The sequence below is a fragment of the Cebus imitator genome, unplaced genomic scaffold, assembly GCF_001604975.1.
Source record: "Cebus imitator isolate Cc_AM_T3 unplaced genomic scaffold, Cebus_imitator-1.0 Scaffold291, whole genome shotgun sequence".
NCBI classification, from domain to species: domain Eukaryota; kingdom Metazoa; phylum Chordata; class Mammalia; order Primates; family Cebidae; genus Cebus; species Cebus imitator.
In genome coordinates, this window is record NW_016107606.1 from 2,806,028 (window position 1) to 2,828,075 (window position 22,048).

At 35.3% G+C, this 22,048-nt stretch overlaps 1 protein-coding gene across 1 annotated transcript in view; it reads right to left on the bottom strand.

The window, feature by feature from the left end:
* Positions 1-268: 268 nt before the first annotated feature.
* Positions 269-22,048, bottom strand: part of RNF145 (ring finger protein 145) — a 51,552-nt gene continuing 29,772 nt past the window's right edge. Inside the window, 7 exon segments of the mRNA XM_017502100.1 lie at positions 269-1,886; positions 4,106-4,462; positions 5,447-5,594; positions 11,123-11,305; positions 11,902-12,042; positions 16,583-16,758; positions 19,237-19,472. Coding sequence (XP_017357589.1) covers positions 1,521-1,886; positions 4,106-4,462; positions 5,447-5,594; positions 11,123-11,305; positions 11,902-12,042; positions 16,583-16,758; positions 19,237-19,472 — 1,607 coding nt within the window. The 3' untranslated portion in view covers positions 269-1,520.

Consider the following 22,048-nt stretch of genomic DNA (forward strand, 5'->3'; position numbering starts at 1 on the left):
AATCTGAATCAGAAGTAAGGTTCAGAAATGTATAATTTTTTAAAATAAAAATCTCCCCAAACACTTCTGATGCAGAGCTGGGTTTGCTGACACTGGGTATATAAGATTTCAAAGAAATGGTCCTTTTCAATCAAAGAGTTTCACCATCTACAGGGCATTTCTGATGAGGATCAACATATAAATCCAACTAAGTTGAAAACGTAATTTAAGAACAGAATTTCAAAAAAAGCCCTTTATAATGACAACAAACCACAGGAACAATACATAATTATCTTCAAATTTAAATTTATTAAGACATTCAGCTATGTCTGTCAGTCTACATCCAAATTTGCTACTAAAAATAAAATAAAGTCACATCCCACATTAGGAATACCAAGGTCTGAAAAACACTTTTTGAGCCAGGCCTATTGTATAAATAAATGACTAGTTTCTTTTCATATCAAAATTCCCATAAAAAATTACATTCCCCCCTCCCCAGTTCTACCTGTAGCCATGATGTATGTAAAAATTTAAATATGACACTTGTCAAAGAAAAGGTGCAAAGTCTATTAACAGCTTTAAAAGTGGCATTTGCAGAATGTGATCATACAGTTATGTACTCATTCCCAAAGTGCAAATATTGCCATAATTTAACACTGTTTTGATTCAGCTGCAAGAATTAAACATTACACAGGATTGAAAAGTACACCCAGGGCCTCTATCAGTGCCCTAAAGCCCTTCCCACTTTGGTCTCCTTCACTAAAGTGGACTCCAAAGTGTTCATTAGAGTTTTAGTTTACTTCACACAGCCAGCGAAGTATACAACATATTAACAAAAGTTTCATATACATCAAAATATTGAAGACTCTGTCATAAAGTTCAAGAGTCTCAGATTACATGAATGCACCCACAAGGCCCAAGTGCCCACCCACCCCCTCCCTAAAGCACATACAAAGTATGAGCGTGCTTCAATCTTTGAATACAATCAATGCTTCTACATCTTTGATTTCATTTCAGTGCTATGCAAAACTCAATAATCACCTGACTAGTTCCAATTAACTGGGGAGAAAGGGGGTGAAGGAGAGGGCTGGACACTATTCAGACTTGATGATGAGATTGATCTGTCCCATGGAAAGTGAAAGTTCAGTTCCACTTCTGCCTCCTTCTTCCCATGCTGTCCTCACGCTCTTTATCCTCACTTCCTTAGTCCCTTCAACACTCACATCTGGTTTTACTTCTCTCTCACACATATCAGGGGTAGTTTCTGAAGTTGTTGAGGTTGAATTTTCTTCACAAACCTCTACAAAACATCAGCATAGAACATATATAAATATATTTTGATTAGCATACATTGCAAAATTTCTCCCACAATCTCAGGGGATGAAACCAGGTGGTCTCCACTGAGAGTACTTCCTGGATTAGATCCTTGGAATGTCAGTTTCCTGCCTGATCATCTCACTTTCATTCCTCAAATCCATGAATTCAATCTTGAGTTAACTTCTCCTCTAGAGTATCAAAGCATCATTCCTGCTTCTTTTCCTCTAGGCTGATTCAACAGGACGTGCTTCACCTTTTGCACTGTGAGGATATTCTTTGGGGTCAAAAGCCCCTTCCTGGTTATCTGGTCGTCTGGCGATGTGCTCATTATTGTCCCTAGAACCTTCCTGTATCCTGGTCCCTGGAGTATGCTCTTGGCCTGGGGGTTCAGTACCTTCCTGAAGCATGACGTTTTGCTCAGCTCCAGCATGAGGCTGTAGAACTGGCTCAGTTCCTAACCCTGGAAGCTGGGAGGAGTTTTTGAGGTGGCAGTGGCACAGAGGGCAGGTCTCCTGGACATATAGCCATTTCTTAAGACAGCCTGCATGGAAAAAATGACTGCAAGGCGTGATCACAGCAGATTTCATGTCCTAAAAGAGGGGAGAAAAAGATACCTTATAAATGTCTATTATCTAGAATCTTTGGTGCTATCCCCAAAGTTCTGGGTCTAATGTTTCTTTCGCACAATGGAAAATTTGTAACACAGATCTCAGAATAAAACTTACCTTATATATCAGTAATAATCCTGTTAACATCATAGACCTCCCCCTATACAAATAATAAGAACCACTGGCTACATCCTTTTTAAAAAGAAAGGAAAATTTAAAAATGAGGAAGAAACTACCTTTATAACTGGGTTTTGCCTTAGTATGAAATGCAAGTATTACACAATTGTTGCAGTATTATTACTGGGTCTCCACTGGTATGACAAGAGCATAATTAGAACTTCAGAAAATCTGATGAAGACAGGATTTTCCACAGTTTTGCTTCAACACAGCTGAACAGATTAACTCCATGATGAAATTAGCAAGGAGACAAAAATCAGCCACATAATACCAGGGTATTGGCAAGGAAGTGGCAACCTCTCATTAGGAACAATGTTATAAACCCAGTTTCCAAGATTTGGTCTATATAAGCCAGTGTTTCTCAACTCACATCAGAACCGCTTGTTAACACATAGTCTTGGGCTACCCAAGACCTTCTGAAGTGGGATATGTGACAACGGGATTTGTAAAATCTATAGTTTCAACAAGCCACTCATGTGACTTTTATACACTCACATTTGATAACCACTGGAATAAGGAGTGGTGTACTTTGCATTAATATTCCTTGCCTAAAATATACATGAAGAGGGAAACCTGAAGACATGAAGTGAAAGTTATAAAGACATACATTTGGCGAATCAACCACTGATTTTGTTTAAAGTCCCTAAACAAGGAGGTGTGGATATCCCAGAAATTCCTTGCCAAGAACTGGTAACACCTGGGAGTCAACTTTTAAGCAGAAAGCCATCCAAGGAAAAGCAGCCAGCTACGAAGCTAAGCATTTCTACTCTCATTTTCTATGTAATATCAGCAGGTAGTTCCAGCACCTCAAAAAAAGTGATGTGACAACAGGAAATACAAACACTGTTGAATCCCCAAGATGGAATATTCAGACATCAGCTGCTGAAGCGGAGGTGCTCCGACTGTTTTTGATGTGCTTTGTCCTGAGTACAATGAGGCTACCTAGCACAAAAGAGCTAGAGTTCACTTTAATAATAAACAGAACTAACAGAATGACTACTTTGAAGTGGGGCAGGAATCCTACATTAGTCCTCAGTCCCCTCAAATGCAAAAACCACCTGGAAAACACTAGTTAGCTAGAACCAAAAAGTATGTTCTAATCACAGTAAAAAATTGGTAGCTGTATTTTACTATTAGAAAAAACTCTTATTTAAATACACACAAATTTAAATATGCACAAATACATACATACCCCACCTAAACTACAAATGCAATCCTGAAGAATATCCACTGTCTATTATTGACACTGTTCACAGTTTTATTCTACCAGCACATACTCTTTGAGGGTGACTTTATAAATGGGACACAGTGTCTGCTATTGCCCATCATCTCTGTCCACATTTCCAACAGTGCAGCCCCTTGCACCAATGACTAATGATCAAACTCTAGGTCTTTTTGTTGTTGTTTTATTTCCAAAATGATTTAAGTACTACCTTTAATTTGTAATAGAAGGAAATCATCAGGCTCTTTATGGTGCATGTGCCAAAGACTACAGGTAGGCCAACTTCAATTGTACATCCACTGGTGGCCTCTACCACATCCACCCACTCCCACAAAATGCTTGTACCCTCAGATATAGCAACCCACAGGTGGGTATGTATTCTCTCCACCTATGTTAGGTACATGAATATTTCTTCCCCACTCTGAGAATACTAGAGGGAAAAGAATCTTGGCACACCACTTTTCAGGAGTTGCGGACCCCTCATTGATAGTATATTTGATAGTCCGTGTTGAGTGTGTATTCAGGAGTAAATATAAAATGCACCTGACCTGTTTTTCCTTTATTTATGGGTGAGTAATAATGTTGAAAACAACAATACATTAGAACCCAAGGGACTAAATTTAAAGCTTAATTTAGAAATAAAATGGAAATATTTTATCAGGTCTTTAATTTCTGAGGCCCATTTTTTTTTTTTAACCCAGAAGGTAATTTTGCCTAGAAATTTAAGTTGAATTTGGTTAATGATTACAGTCCCAAGGGATCTGTATGACCCACCCAAATGGATTCTTACTGAAGGAGTTACCTGATAACAGATGGCACAAATATCATTGTGTTTCTCAAGCTGCTCTTTCGTAGCAATGGGTAACGATTTAATCTTATTCACAGCATCCCTGCGGAGAAGAAAGCTCTTCCATCCCAGCTGGGCCCGAAGCCACACGTTATAGTAGGAATGAATGAAGATGATCATGGAGCCCATCACTGTCCATTCTCCAAAGATGGTCTCTGAGACACCATAAGCCACCACACAGAGGGCCACAAGAAACTCCAACAGGCGGTAAGTGCCGTTAACATAGTAGATGACATCATCCATGTTTTCCACTGGCTCTTTTCTGAATTCCTCAACCATAAATAAGACATAAATAAAAAGTGTTCCCAGAACCTGAAAAAAAAAAAATGTATGTATCTTAAAAAAGAATATGATCATTAAGAAACTTTTTTCATAGGCTTTAAACAATAACACATTCCTGGTGTTTTTAGGATGCAATATTTCAAATCTACAGAAGAGTATGCAGGGGAAAAAAATTTTACTAAGCAAAAAAATCAACTCTAAAAAGAAGACACTGGTGTAATTAAAATGTGGGTGATCTTAGTAATCCAGGCATTAGATAACAAAAAGCCACACCTTCAGACATGACTTTCCTAAAATGATTCTGATGAGTAATCAATTTTCTGATTCACCCTTTTCCCTTATTCCTCAGGTCACCAAATGCCATCAACTCCAACTTAATTTCCCTCATACCACAGTCATGCCTGCTCCACAACTCTCAAACAACTTTTACTTCTACAGAAAAAAAAAATGAATAAGTCTTCACTGCCAGTGTTATATTTTCTTTTACTCCTTAACTTAGGTAGCAAAGATCTTCCTTTAAGTTACAATAAGCTTATTTCTAGGGCAATATTTTGTGTGTGCATGTCTACAATACATGTATCATATCTGCATGTGTGTAATACACACACATCATACACACGCACACACACACACACACACACATACACAGAATCATGAAAGTATTGGTATTTTTAGTGGAATTTAATTTTAAAAAACCCTCCAAATAAGCTCTGAAAACTTTTAATATTTTAGTTACTTATAAAGATTTATATGACATCTCTGTATCATACTATTTTGAAAAAGATAAACAGAAAGGTTTAATTACCTTCATATAAAATACAGTGACATCAATAGGTCTAGCTAGTATTTTAATAACCTGCCATCTAAATCCTGTGCTCAAATAAATGTAATGTGTTCTGGTAAGGAGAAAGATAAGTTAGGACTTAAATAGTCCACTTATAATCATTCATCTTGAAAAAGTTTAGTTCCTTTTCTGGGAGGAAAAATAACAAAATCAGTTAATGATAGGCTTACCTGAAGAGAGGTAAGAATGCTGCTGGAAATAATGATAAGAAGCCAAAAATCCATGTGGAAAAACTGGCAAATCATATAAGCCATATAAGCAGGGAATACCAGTAAAAATAAACAAAGGCTTACAGCACGGAAGTGTTTCCACAAGCTCCTGGAGAAAGACAAAATTATTCTTTTTAACTGCCTGCCACCTAGTAGCACAACCACTTCAACAGCAGCTAACATCTCTGGTGCCATAACTAAATTTCACAAATTCCTCAGGGAGCACCCTTCTCCATGCCACTTGCTGCAGTAGGGTTCAGGGCAAGTCATGTGAGCTTGGCATGTCAAAGCCACTGCACTCAAGTCAATTGCAAAGGACCACTGATTTTTTTTTTGTTTCTCAATAGTTTGCTTTCAACTGCTACTCCTAGCAATGTCAAATTATTTCAGGCTTTTGTAGCCTTAAACTTTTAACAATTTCGATAGTAATTTTTCCTGGTTAAGACAGGAAGGGAATATTATAATAATTTGTGGTCTTTTTCAAATCAATGACATCCCCACCCACTCCACTCTGTGATGACAACCTTTGTTACAGTGAGTACAGTGTTACTAATAGGAGTGCCTTTCCTATTAGTATACTCATCCTCACAGCTGTTGTGGTCAGGGTAAGTGGGAGATGTGACTAAGAGCAACTGTACTGTAAGATCTACTGGCTGGTCTTCCTTCCCCCTCCAGTCCTGATCTATCCAGGCCACTGCCAGCCAGATTAATCTTCCTAAAGCTCTACTATCATAATATTTTCAACACTGTCTCTAAATTTTTGAGTGTAACATTTGAGGTCCTCCGCTCCCAATTTTTCCATCCAAACTTGTCAAATATGTTCCTCATAAAGCAAATTAACTAACTGTCCTCCCTGCAAGACACAAGCACTCTTACATCTCACTAGAAATTCCTCCATCATGCTCTTTATTTCTCTAAACACTTTAGGCTAGTTCAAGCTAAACAAAGGTATTTGGCTTTCAACCGAAATAGCTTAAAACTCGTGGCTACAAAAAAAAATATGCTGTTTTAATTAAATATCAACATCTGTGACATGTTCTCAAATCCAGGTAAAGCATCTCAAAGAGATACAAATAACATAAATCATCTTTCCTACCTTTAATTATAATATAGGCTGGAAGTAAAAATTACCACACACGAAGTCAAATGCTATACAGTGTGGTCCTAACATAATCAGTAATTTGGAGAACAAAGTTAATTATTATGGTGAAAATTAAAGCTGCATACTTTGGAAAGTGTTCTACATTTTTCTTGCCAAAAACTAATAATAATAATAATCAGAAATTAAGGAACAAATATAAACTTGTCAGTACTTTGCTTTGAGATTCAGCAATTTTAACTTTTTAAAGAAAAGTGGGCAAGAAGGAATTACCATCATAGTAGCTGTACTGTGTTAGATGATGAATGATAGATCTAATAGGACAATCTGCCTTAAAACCTTAAATATATTTTAAATCAAACCAGCTATGATTCATTTATATGAAATATGTACATATTTATATATACACATACATATATTTAAGCACACACACAGAAATGTATATACAATAATGTTATGCCAAGAGTTTTTACATTGATGTCTAATTTTAATAAAGGTGGATACATACACATAAGCCTATAAATATATACACATATATGTCCTTATCTAAATAGTTAAAATTAAATAAAATCAAATTTCAAATAAAATATACAAAGAATAAGGGAAAACCACATTGAAACTTGTCATTGATAGGTTACGCACCATAAAATGAAAAAAAAATGTTTTACATTCACTACAGCTCATTTCCTACAATGTTTGCCTTTTGAAAATTTGCTATATAATTTGAGTAAGTAGACTAGTTCTAATATTCCTTGCTAAAAACTGCAATAAAATTTACAGAAAAAATAGGCAACTGCAATTATTTCTATGGCTAAAACTAACTCACACATCCTCTTAAGCTAAACACTGGAAATTATCTACGATTCAAGCAACTCCAAAGACATATTTAAAGATTTTCCCCTTAACAATTATTTCATTAATAATAGAGAGAAAAATTCTTTTATGAACTAACAGTATCATCTCTTAATTGTCCTCTAACTTGAGAATTAAGATGCTTTTCCTTTCCTTTTTTAATCCCCAGTACACTGAATTGAATTCATCACAATCCTTGATTGATGACATACTATCATCATTTGTCTGTGCATGTCCCTCCCTTTATTTAGCCAGTAATCTAATCTAATTAACTATTGTAAATAATGTAACAAGCATTCATGAACCCACTTCCCACATACAGGTGAAGGCCTGGACAATAAGCCACACCTATCGACCAGGGCAGGCCTGCCTATACCACATCCTCGCCCCTCCGTCCCATGAAACCAGTATCTTGAATCCTGTGTGCTTCATTCTCTTGACTGCTTCCCTTTTTATAGTTTGGTTTCATCTATATGGATTCCTAAGGATTACAAATTTTAAAATTTTGTTTTTAACATAAAAATAATATCCTACATTGTCATCTTTTTGGATTTACTTTTTTACTTCATGCTGCTATGATCATTCCTACTGTTTTGTGTGTCACTATATTTAACATAGCACTGTGACTACTGTCACATTTTATCATCTACTTTCTTGCTGCACTGGCATATGGATTGTTCCCAGGCTTCTGCTGTTGTGAGCTGTTCTACGAACATTCTTCTATATGTCTCCTACTATACATGTGCAAGAGTCTTTGAATATATACCTATAAGGAGATCATGCCAAACTCTCTTCCAAGGTGACTACACCACTTTACACTCTCATCAGTAACATGGGATATCCTGTGGAGCTGCAACTTCCTCCATCACAGAATATTGGCTATTGGCAGATTTTCCTTCCCCTTTCTCTCTCCTTCACCCTTCCTTTTGATTTGCTTGTTCACTGACAATCCAATAGGTGTAAAACAGTATCTCACCATGGTCTTCACATTTCCCTTATCATGAATGATGCCAAACTTCCCTTCATGTTCACGTGTTTCCTCTTTTCCTAAATGCCTCATCATGTTTTTTGTCCATTTCTCTCATTGATTTGTAGGAGCGATTCTTGATCAAGAGTGTGTGCTGGAAACATTTTCTTCCAGTTTGTAATGACCATTTCTAACTTAGCTTTCAGTTTAAAAACTGCCAATATTCTAATGTTAATGGTTAAATGTATTAATCTTTTCTTTCACAGTCAGTCAATCTCAGTCTTCCATAGTCAGTTCTGTCAGTTTAAGAAATCTTTTCCTACTCAAACATCCAAAATATACTAATCTCAGTAGAATTTTAACTGTTTTTGACATTTAAGTCCCTAACATTCTGAACTTCTTTTGTTTATAGTGTGAGATAGAAATCCAGTTTTCTCTAGCTTCATTACAGACTAGCACCACGTGTCTCTTCTCACCTGGCATGCCACTTCTGTCATACACCGGAGTTCCACCCACATGTGGGTCAGCCTGGGGTCTGTATTCCACTGGTCTACCTTAGGCCAGTATTACAAACACCTCACAATATCTTCTGCTATGAGTGAAATACTTTATTTTTCTCAAATTGCCTAATTTATTTCAATATTGGGATTACACTGGCTTCACAGAGTGAGTTGGGGGATATTTTTCCTATAGTTTGAAAGTATTTGTTTTAAATAATCTGCCAAGTGTGGTGGCATGCACCTGTGTCCCACCTCCTCAGAAGGTTGAGGCAGAAGAATTGCTTGAGCCCAGGAGTTCAAGTCTAGCCTGGGCAACATAGCAAGATTCCATCTATAAATAAATAAATAAACAAACAAACAAACAAACAAACAAATAAATGAGGGATAAATGTTCCTTGGAATTTAGTAGAACTGTCCTGTAATATCACCTGGCTCAAGAAGTTTGCCAACTGCTTTAATTTCTGTTGGCAGAAATTAAATAATAATTTTTACTTCTTGAGTCAGTTGTGATAAGTGGCATTTTTCTCATAAATTTACTTCATTTCTTTTAAAAAGTACTGGCACGTAGCTGATGGTTATTCTCTTATTACTGTAAGCAATGGTGGGAGGGAGGAACAGAACAGAACGATTTATGTCTATTTCCTCCCACAGCCAAGAGGGCAGCCTCTCCTGCCTCAGGTTAATGCAGCTGCAGCCACAGGAATAATACAGACACCAATTCAAAGTAACTATCCCAGACCCATATGACACTTCTCAGTTTGCTCCTTTCTCTCTAAATTGTCTCTGCATCTAATTTTGGAGAAAGCCAGTAGTGAGACTAGTTTAGTATCCTGGAAAGACCTACAACAGCATCTACTGATTCTTATAGTAGTGGAACAACGTATTTTTCTTTCTATTTTCCAAATACTAGTTTTATCATTGTATACTAAATTAATTAGTGTAATTAATAACAAATATATTTACAGAGATAAATTGCACTTAGATCAAAGCAATCTACTTTTCAGATCTACTAAGGGGCTATTTAATTGAGTGCACCCTTGAGTTCAACATTTTAAATGTTTCAGTCGAGAAACCTTAAACCTCACAAATCTGAAATAACTATAATCAACTATGAGTAAGAAGATCTGAAACATGTCTAAGAGTCTGAGCTTATTTAAAGTGATTTTTCAGCCAGCCTACCACTTGAGCAAATTTTATAGAATGTTTAGCAATGTGCATTATGGGGATACAAAGATGAATCTGATGTACTATAATTAAAATGCTAATTTGGAATGTTTTAGAAATCTGCTGATACAATTCTACCTAAGAGATTGGCTATTCCCTTACTCATAAAAGGCTGCCAAAGAAACATAAATTCAGATGTATTTCTATAATCAATAATCACAGTGTTGATAGAGCACTGGAAAAAAACAGTGACACTGAATTTTAAGAAATTCCATACAGAAATTCCTTGTATAAACTACAATAAAAAGACTGTATCTTTAAGGAACTAAATAATAGTTTAAGGAACTAAATAATAGCTCTCACAAAAATTTCTGGATAGATAACTCAATTATCCTGATTTAATCACTATACAATGTATACAGCTCTCAAAATATCACATATACCTCAAAAATATATACTATTAGTATACATCAGTAAAATATACAGAGTATAAAATTTTTCTGTAATGTAAGATGTACATGAATCCAACTATTAATTTCATTTGGTCCTATAAGTTGCCAAGAATTCTCATTTATAACCAAGTCAGTTGCAACTGTCCAAAACTCTATCAAATAAATGTCTATTTCATGATTACCTGATAGTCTCAATTTTCCTCTCCTTCATTTACATTTCACTTAATGTTTTCTCTTCTTTAACTAATTTACACAGAATAAAATTACATTTTATGTGTTATATTTATTATACTAAATTTTATGCTCTATGTTTTTAATTTTAAAACTGGACAAACAAAAAAAGTAATAAATTTATCTGAAGCAGAAAAAACTAACTTATAATGCTTTGATGTGATTTTTAACCAAAAAATCTTGAGAGAAAAACACATTAGAAAAGTCAAATAACTCAAACATTTCATATAGGAAAAACAAAAAACATAAACTTATTCAATTAACCTAAGCTAATACCAATTACCCATATCCATTTATATTCCTGAAATATTTAGACAACAAATTCATGTAAAGAATATTATATGAGTTAAAGAATATTAAGAGGATTCTTACTTGTCTCTAGATGCTCCCAGTGCCAAAACAATAGGATCTGCAATTTCTAACATAGACTGCAGGATAGAAGCTACAACAATGAAAAGGATAATACTGAGCAGGAAAGCCCGATGAACAACCTGCAGTTCTATCAGCCCAGTCTGCACTGCCAGGATTAACAGCGTTACTCCTTCTGTCATGCCCCTAAAAAAAGCATACATTTTCAGAAAACATAAAATAATCTGAATCTCATTTAATTCAAAGAGAAAAATAATCCAAAGGCTTAGACTGTTGTTACATATTTTTTAATCTACTGACTTAATTCAGACTAAAAACCTGATCAGTGATTAACTTTATAGCATTAATGAAATAGTCATATATATCACTACAAAGGCATAACAGCTATTATTTTACCATACAATGAGGGGCAAAAATAGTAACTTCTAAGGCAAACAGAAGTTTTCCAACCAGACTTTGTTAATGAGCCAGATATTAACTACTGTACAGAAATCAGATTTTAACAGGGCTAAACTTCAAATGGGAAAAAGCTTCTGAAAATCGCTTAAAGAAATCTAAGGAAGATGTCCAATATTCATCATAATGTATTAATACATACAACAAAAATACATCTTTTTTTAATATGGAAATGTATTTTTTTCATAGTACTTTAACCCAAATGCTGCAACCATTCAAAAAAAAAAAAAAACCTCTCAAATTCATCAGCCAAAGAAATTCATCATTACTTCCTCAAGTTATCTATAGAACTTACATTTCTAGAAATATTCAAGGAAAGAACTTACCGATTCATGGCAGGATCATTCATGAAAGCTCGATAACCCTGCAAGTAAAACTTGCAGAGTGTCAGAACACCCAAGGCAACAAAAGAAACCGTGAAGACCAAACCCAAAAGAGAGTAAGGAGTGCTGCAGCATTCCGCAATACTGGAAAAAAGGGGGAAATTAACAGACATAAACTTCACATCTGGAGTCAAAACATTTTAGGTCTATAATCACCAAGCTTGATCTGATCTTCATTAATTAAAACATTCTAAACCAAAATTTAAGGTGAAATCACCCAATTACTCCATTAATAATGTAATCATCTTATTCATCTTCAAACCCATATTTTTCTATCTTATTGGCAAATATGTAGTACATAGCACCATATCTGAAACAAGGTCTTATTTTAATTATCTAAAAATGCAGTAAAATTCAAAGAGCCTAAATCTTGTTCACAACTTACAAAATATATAATTAGCATGCTGGTAAGTATTCAAAAGAAGCTTGCATAGTTGGCGACTGTTCTTCCTGAAAAATGCTGGTTGTTCAAATTGTTACTGTGCTGCATTACAACGTGAATACTTGCTGCAACTCCTTATTTGACCAAGCTGCTATGGAGCAGGTATCACTCCTTCTACTCTATCGGTATCTTACATACTACCGGTATTTTAAAATTTAGAGTAAGACAAATGCATTTTTAAAAAAGGGGTTACTTCAAAAGCATGCCCAACGATTTGCTCCAATACTATTTAAAAATAATTTTAATATTAATTTTTAACATGAATGTTTGCTATGATACTATTCATAAGGATAACTGGAAGACATTACACTAGAGCTTGGAAATATTTTCACTGAACTTCTTAGATATTAACTTATGTGTATTTTATAAATACATGCACTATTATGTACTAGTGAGATGGATTTGGCATTTACACAGTATCTATCTTATCTAAATATATTTCTTTGAGACAAGGTCTTGCTCTGTTGCTAGGCTGGAGATCAATGGTACAATCATAGCTCACTGCAGCCTTGAACTTCTGGGCAAAAGCAATCCTCTGTCCTCAGCTTCCCAAGTAGCTAAGACTATAAGAGTGTGTCACCACACCTGGCTAATTTATTCTTTATACAGACAAGGTCTTGCTATGTTGCCCAAACTGGGCTCACACTCCTGGCCTCAAGCGATCCTCCCACCTGGGCCTCCCAAAGTGTTGGGATTACAAGCACGAGCCAAGGCTCCCAGCCCTTATATAGTATCAACATCTTAAGTTTTAAATTTCAAATTAGAATTCCACTTATGTAGATGAGGAATTCATTCAGGCAATCAATGCTTATCTTTTACTATGTAGCACCATGCTCCTATATAGTTATCTTTCCTACACAATTGCTTATAAGTTGGTTTTTATGTGAAAGCATCTAATTTTACATGGTATCAATGTACACTATGATGAGAAAAACAGTCTGGTTTTCTGTTAAGAGCCAAAATATCCATCAATCAGGGTGGCTAATAGCTAGAAAAAGTAATTAATTTTAAGGCATTACTACAATCTAATTTCTGAAATATCTGGCATTTTCACACAGAAATCATTATGTAGTAATAATTTTAAACAAATTGGGTATAATTTTATGAGAATCATGGCTGAAAATAAACTTTTACTTCATTCTCACTGAAAAAGGCTGAAAATTTAACCAAATGTCCATACTATTTCTCTATTTTTATGGACCTCTCTCCATATTTAGAGAAATTTTTTATACCAATACAACATGATTTAATTACATATTCAAATAGAGCACTTTCCTTTTATTTTAGAAAAAAAAAAAAAAAAAAAAAGGAGGAAGAATACCTCCATTCTTGCTATATTGTAAGTCTAACAGTATAACTCCCTCAAGCAATTGTTTTGATTTATTTAATGGACACTTGTAAATACCAAAGGTTTCAGCCTAGCTTTGGGGAAGTGAAAGAGTTTGGTGAATTTATAAAATTTTTCTTTGCGCTCTCTTCATTCAATAAGTCATTTTTATTAATCTTAATTTCTATTTTCTGGCTACAAAAAAAATTTTTTTTGTTTTGCAGTTTGTTTTGGAGTGCTTGTTTTGTTGGTCAGTGTGTTTGTTTAGTCAGAGTGTTCTGGTAAACTTCCAATCTTTTTCTAAATAAGTTGTTTTTTGGCAAAGAAACATAAACATTACCCAGCAGAAAAAAGCAGAAATAAGAACAGAACAACTCTTAGAGAGATATAAATTAACAAAAGAACAATATGGGAACTTCTCAAAGCAAATTACAACATTCTTATCATGAAAAAAGGCAATCTATCCTGGCTATGCATAGAAAAAAAAAAAAGAAAAATTATGTTAGCAAGAGATCTAAATTTCATATAATTCCACCGTATTATTTTCTTACTTTGTAAACAAGTCCATATTCATTCATGGCTTAATTGTTAAACCTACTGCACTAGGTTATACCTCATCTTACTGTACTTTGCAGTAGGTAACAATCTGGTTTAAAGCATGACCAATTCAGTCCCACACTGAGGTTATCCTAACCACAGAATTGTCTCTCTCTTTCTCTTTAAATTCAGTTACTTGTTGGATCATTTTAAAAGTCTGCAAGCTGGGCGCAGTGACTCATGCCTGTAATCCCAGGACTCTGGGAGGCCAAGGTGGGTGAATTACCTGAGGTCAGTTGTTCAAGACCAGCCCGGCCAATATGGTGAAACCCCGTCTCTACTAATATTACAAAAATTATCTGCGTGTGGTGGCGCTTGCCTGTAATCCCAGCTACTTGGGAGGCTGAGGCAGAAGAACTGCTGGAACCTGGGAGGCAGAGGTTGCAGTGGGCCGAGATTGTGCCACTGCACTTCAGCCTGAGCAACAGACTAAGACTCCATCTCAAAAAAAAAGTCTGCGGCCGGGCACAGTGGTTCAAGCCTGTAATCCCAGCACTTCGGGAGGCCGAGGCGGGCGGATCACAAGGTCAAGAGATCCAGACCATCCTGGTCAACATGGTGAAACCCTGTCTCTACTAAAAATACAAAAATTAGCTGGGCGTGGTGGCGTGCGCCTGTAGTCCCAGCTACTCGGGAGGTTGAGGCAGGAGAATTGCTTGAACTCAGGAGGCAGAGGTTGCAGTGAGCTGAGATCGTGCCACTGCACTCCAGCCTGGCGCCTGGCGACAAACAAAGACTCTATCTCAAAAAAAAAAAAAAAAAACTCTGTATAAAACCTCCATAATATCTACATAAAAACAAATAGCAGTCAAATTTATTTAATACTAAATTAATCATTAAAATGTATTTAACTTTGACATCAACTTACTGAATGCTTAGAGAAGCTACTTATAATTGTTATTCATTTTTAGAAATTCAAAATCTGATTCAGTACCACTAAGTTTATCCTTCTTATTTGTTAAAATAGGTTTTTGTCCCATACATTTTTAATGATATTTAGATTTGTATTAATGTTTTCCTAGTAACATGCTCCGTAAGGATAGTAAACTTGTCTTAAATTTCTCATACCCTAGAACACTTAGTACACAGTCTTCCATCACACTGGATGGCTGAGAAACAATGACTATTAACTAGAACTTACAACTGTTATCTACCTATGTTTACTTTTTAGGAGGACAGATTCTCATCCCTACTTTTTAAAATGACAATAAGCTAGCGAACCAAGATGTATATTCATGTACTAGATTCTGAGAATGTGAGATTCAAACGCAAGAGTGGAAAAAATAACAAATCTAGCATAAGCTCACAATAAAGATAATAAAATGGGAACAGGCTCAAATGACATAAGATTTTTTAAAACCCTAAATATTAAAAACTGAGTCTTAGAATTATTTTGGGTTAGACCAAGCTTGACTAACCTGCAGCTGGGGACAGCTGTGAATGAAGCCCAACACAAATTTGTTAAATTTTCTTAAAACACTATGAGGTTTTTTTTTGTTTGTTTGTTTTTTGCAATTTTTTTAAAGTTCATCAGCTACAGTTGCTGCTCGTGTATTTTAGGTATGGCCTAAGACAATTCTTCTTCCAATATGGCTCAGGAAAGCCAAAAGTGGTTGAACACCCCTGGTTTAAACAGTAAAGTACTATTATCTACTCATTTCACCAATTATCTGACTCTATCTCAATACTGAAGCTAACAGTAAAGAGAGGACTTAGGCAAAGTGTACAGAATAAGTCACAGGCTTCGAACCCAGGTAGGTCTGAGTGCCAGTTCTGCTTCTTTTAGCAGTGTTACCTGGGGCAAGTTATTCCTCATACAGTTTCTTCAGTTATAAAATGGTAATTATAATAAAGACACCTATCTCTCAGGGTTGCTGTAAAGATTAATGTGAGGCAAAGTATTTAGAGGTATGGTACATTTTAAGTACTCAATAAATGTTATTTTTATAATACAGTTCTTTCTGATTGACCCAACAGTATTTTAACTTGAAATTGAAAAAATACTTTTACAATTTGCTATGTACCTCTCCACAAATTTGCTGCACTACGGTCCACAGTGCAGCCAAATAAACCACATTATTATATTAGCACCTCCCTGCATTGCCACATCTAGGTATCCATGAATGAATATCCTATCTTAACAAAACATGAAGTTGTATAACATAAGAGATAAAAGGAATCTGAAAAACTTACTATTCCTAGATGAAAGTTTTCTCTTTCTAAGGTTATATATAGTATCATGGGCTTTTATTAATTACCTTGTCAGAAAAAGGAAAAGAAGCCTCTCACGTGACGCAGGCTGATCTCGAGTACTGAAATAGGAGTAAATCTGAAGAGCAAATAAGACGAGCCAGAAAACCATGAAAAGAACAGGGACTACCAGTTGATTCCACAGGGACATTCCCAAGGCGAGAAGGCCATATACCTCCACTACCTGAATAAAAACATAAGATAAAAAGACATCTTGCATCATCATCAATAAACACTTTTAAACACTTGAGTCGAATCAGAAGTAAAATATTAAATAGATTTTCTTTTATTGCAAGATTGTTTCAGCTAAATTCCTTTAAAGTTAGCCTATATAGTTAATAAATAGTATATTTTTTAAAACTGACTGATTTTGCATTCTTATTAACACTTGAGGCACACTTATCTGACAGCAACAGTAAACTGCCCTAATAGTTCAGGGATAAGGTCAAAATAATGTCATATTCAGTACAAAATGACCTTAAAGGTAGTTTGAGGAGACTTGGTAAACACTCATGCCTAATCAAAATAATAAGGACTAGTTTGAATGGATACAATACTGCTTGAGGCACTAGGGAAAAAAAATGTAAAAGTAAAAATTTTCAGGGTTTATTCAGAAATGTCATAAATTAGAAACAGTACAATGGAAGAATAGTACTTAATGACGAGAAAAATTTTTTGCAGAGCAAAGACAGTTAGCAAGTCTTTTACTCACATACACGTCGATTCCCCTTCCTCCTACTGTGCTTTTTATCAAGCTATGTTTCTCCATTTGGTTTGCCAAGTGTACTAACACTAGGACAAGGATATATCGTAAAAGCAAAAACAAAACAAAACAAAAAGGCTTAATAATCTGCAACTCACTAGTTTTCCAGTTTATAAAACACTCTCTTACGCAATTAATTAGGAAACATCAATCCCAGAATCTGATTCAATCTAGGAGCACAGGCGTAACCAAGTTTCTAGAGTTACTATGTCAGGGACCAGACCCTGGTAACACAGCAGGAATTCTGCTGGGGAGCTTACAAAACCAAAATCTAGCAGTCAACTGGTCTTGCTGGAATCTCTCAATGTGATACCAGAATGTTTCGATAAGGTATAAAGAGCTTTAAGTATTAAGTAAAACTATACTGACTTGCAGATTATTCTAAATTTAAAATTATTTCATCAGTAAAGCAAAGGCTTTTTCTACAATCCAGTCTAACTCTTATTTTCCCCAGTGGCAAAAGATTAAAAGAAAAAGGAAACTGCCCAACTAGCTGCGAAATTATTATTAGAGGTAAACTGATCATTAAGAGGCAGAGAATACTTTTCTTCCTTTCCATTCAAGAAACAGACTACTAAAAAAAAACCTATCTGTTCCCATTTCTTGCTTATCTAATTCTTTCCTGGTTACACATTTTATAACCCGTATTTCCAACAACTCCACTTAGTTGATTTATTAATCTTATGGAAAGTGAGTAAACATGACATTGAAAAATAAAGGCTCAGGTTATTCAATATATATTTAATATTCAATAATATTTACTGAATATTCATTATTTGTTACAAACTAAGATAGCCCTCATAAGTCTAAATTCAAAGAAAAAAATTGTATCTTCAATTTGTCATTCTTACCCTGAATACAACTATAACCCTTCCTGCCCTGCTTCTCCATGAAGCAGCTCTTCACTGACTGTAGAAATAATAATCTCTTCTCTGGAAGATCTACTCCTGGGAGAACTGCCCAAGTTAATCACTGTGTAAGATGAAGACAGAATCAGGCTAAGGCCAAAAGCTTAGAGAAAGTATTCTCAAAGATCTGCCCCTGGGGCCACAAGAGAAAACCTCACTTAGCTGTGACAGTTAAGTCTATTTGAGATCTTCCTGTATCTTAAGGACACAGTCAAGAGGTGGAAACAGTGATAGTTTAACACTCTCTTTTTACACCAATGTCAAGTTTAAAATCCATTTCATATGCTACAAACTGTCAATTAAACGAAAGAAAAACATTTATTTCCCAAATGTGTATTGTTTGTATCTGGGAGTAATCTGTCTTAGAGCAAAGGCTGAGAAAAGTAGGGGAGAGACTTTTACAAAAAGCATGTTATGTTGGCATAGTCAGTTCAAGTACTATGCCTAATTGAAATCTAACATACTATAACCCAGAACTATTTAACTTTTCTGTTTAAATTAGGTACACAAAGGGAAGAAACTGTAGTCACAGTAGGAATATAATCAGGAGGAAAAAACAGGATGTGACTTATAGGTATTCAATTATGTATTATTTTTGTCTTCATTACAATAGCTAACACATATGGAACATTGTCTGCCTGGTACTAAACTCATTTAAATCTCACGGAACCCTCTGAGGAAAGCACAGCTTTTATTATTAGCTCCACTTTACAGAAAGTCAAGCAATTATCACAAGGTTACACAGTTAGTAACCAGCAGCATCAAAGTATGATCAGATAAAACTGCTTTAAGAGAACCACTTCGCTCTACTGCCTTCTCACTAGAACATAAGAATCTTTCAGCTGCTCCTAATTGGGCTCAAAATAGCTGCTGTTTTGAAACTGTAAAAAAAGAATGGTACTATAACTGTGAAATAAAAATGAACTATAAATTTAATGTGCTTAACATTTATGCAGAATTTTATCTACCTGAGTACGACTGCCAGTCTTACCTGAACCAATTCTCTGTACGCAGATTTAGCAAGGTTATAAGGTACCAAAAGATTAGACCCAAGAAAATAGAGAACTTCCAATCCAGTAAAAATCATAGCAAATTTATTGATGATAACAATAGTCTCCAAAGGAACAAGGCAGAGTCGTGCTAGCAGAGGAAGCATGTGAGCTGAAAAGAGCCAAATCTGCTTTGTTTTCATGACACAGGAGCATAAAGTACACACCACCAACTGACCTAAAATGGGGAATAGAACACATTTAATTTTGAGCATTTGGCATCCACAAAATAAAAACTAAAACACTGTTGATAAGGATAACAACACAAGTTTTGAAGAAGTCTAACTAAAATCTCGTAGATAATGTTTTAAATCAAACTTTAACTTCATCTGACTATAATTACATATTCACATGTTATGTGAATTTTGAATACTAATTCCTTAGGGCTGATCTGGAAAAAGCAGCATAAATCTCCACTGGTCATCTGTGATGGCATGTATAACATGAAGAAAACTTTAAACAATGTCTAATTCAGTACTGTGACAATTCAGTTGTTACTGTTTATATATAGCTTCTTTTCCAAAGGTACTCAATGCTTAACTGTTCTGGTCTATACGTTTTACCTGAACCAATTCTCTGTATGCAGATTTAGCAAGGTTACAAGGTGCCAAAAGATTAGATCCAAGAAAATAGAGAACTTACAATCCAGTAAAAATCATAGCATAAAATCCAAGAGATACAGTTACTTGTTCAAGATCATACTGCAACAATATTTGTTCTGAGAATGTTTTAATCTTTATTTTTTGAGGACCACGTAAACCTCCCAACGAACTAAATCATAAGTTAAAACTAAAAACAAAATAAATTCTTCTCATTGGGCATTACACGTGATTACAGACAAGTCAGAAATACGGAGAAACAAAAAGGGAAAGAAAACACTCAGCCTCTTATAATCCCACAACTCAAAGGTAGCCCTAAGAACACCTTAGATTACACGGACTGTATGTGATATATTAGCATTTAGCCTTTTCCAAATAGTCCATAATTATAAAATGTTTTGTATGAATAAGGTTTTACATTATGACATCCTTGTATAAACTACTTGGAACACATTTCCTAATATTCTCTTCGGCTAGAAATTACTGAATCAGAAAAAAACATTTTTAAAGACTTTGACACATTGTCAGCTGCCCTCCAGAAACAATTTACCAGTACATAATGTGGCCATTTTTCTATTAACTTGCCAATAGTGAGTATAATTTAGAGAGGGGAAGAAGAGGGAATATTTCCTCAGATTTGCTTTTTTTTTTTTTGAGACAGAGTCTCACTCTGTCACCAGGCACCAGGCTGGAGTGCAGTGGCGTGATCTCGGTTCACTGCAACCTCTGCCTCCCAGGTTCAAGCAATTCTCCTGCCTCAACCTCCCGAGTAGCTGGGACTATAGGCGTGCATTGCCACACCCAGCTAATTTTTGTATTTTAGTAGAGATGGGGTTTCACTATGTTTGCCAGGATGGTCTCGGTCTCTTGACCTCGTGATCCACCCACCTTGGACTCCCAAAGTGCTAGGATTACAGGCATGAGCCACAGCGCACAGCCCTATTTCCTTTTTTAAATTGTCATTTTGTTGGTTACTAGCAGCACTAAACATTATCAGTAAGTATAGAAAAGCATTTCCAATTATTCGGTGAAATGTTTGTTCACATTCTTTGACCATTTTTCTACTGGAATACATATTCTACTGCTTGATCAAAATATTAATCCTTACTCATATGATTGCATTTTTCTAGTATGTCCCTTGTCTTAATATTTTTAATAACTTTATTCTCTTATAAAAGTAGGTATTGAAAATAGTAAAACCAATTTTTTTCTTAATGGTACCGACCTTTAGTGCCTGATTAATTACATGGCTACCTCTACTCAAGATTACACAAATAGCTGTATTTTCTTTTAGTAATTTTTAATTTTAAATTAAAAATTAGGCCGGGCGCAGTGGCTCACGCCTGTAATCCCAGTACTTTGGGAGGCCGAGGCGGGTGGATCACGAGGTCAAGAGATCGAGACCATCCTGGTCAACATGGTGAAACCCCGTCTCTACTAAAAAAAAATACAAAAAATCAGCTGGGCGTGGTGGCGCATGCCTGTAATCCCAGCTACTCAGGAGGCTGAGGCAGGAGAACTGCCTGAACCCAGGAGACGGAGGTTGCGGTGAGCCACGATCGCGCCATTGCACTCCAGCCTGGGTAACAAGAGCGAAACTCCGTCTCAAAAAAAAAAAAAAAAAAAAATTAAATTAAAAATTAGTGCATTTGATTTACTGTGGAATAAGCAAATAAAGATCTAAGTTTGGTATTTTGCAGATGTTTAGTCAGTTATCTCAAAACTGGTTACCGAAATCATCCATTCCTTTCTCATTCATTTGAAATGCCACTGTAGTATGCTCCAGAATGTTTTACATATTTAGGTCTGTGTAAAAACTTGTTATTTTTTGTTTTCAGTGATCTGTTCTAATGACTGTACCACCCTGTTCCATCTTACTGATTGGACACATCCTCTCTCATTGCTCCTTTCAGAATTTCTTAGAGGTTACTAAATGTTATTCTCCAGATTAATTTAGAATCATTAGTCATATTCTTACTTCTTGTCAATGAAAATCAAAACAAAAATGTGGGACTTGTTTATATTGTATTCATACACATGTTGAATATTCCTAATCCAAAAATCTTAAATCCAAAATGCCCTAAAATCTATCATGATGCTCCAAGAAAATGCTCATTGGAGCATTTTGGATTTCAAATTTTAGGATTAAGGATTT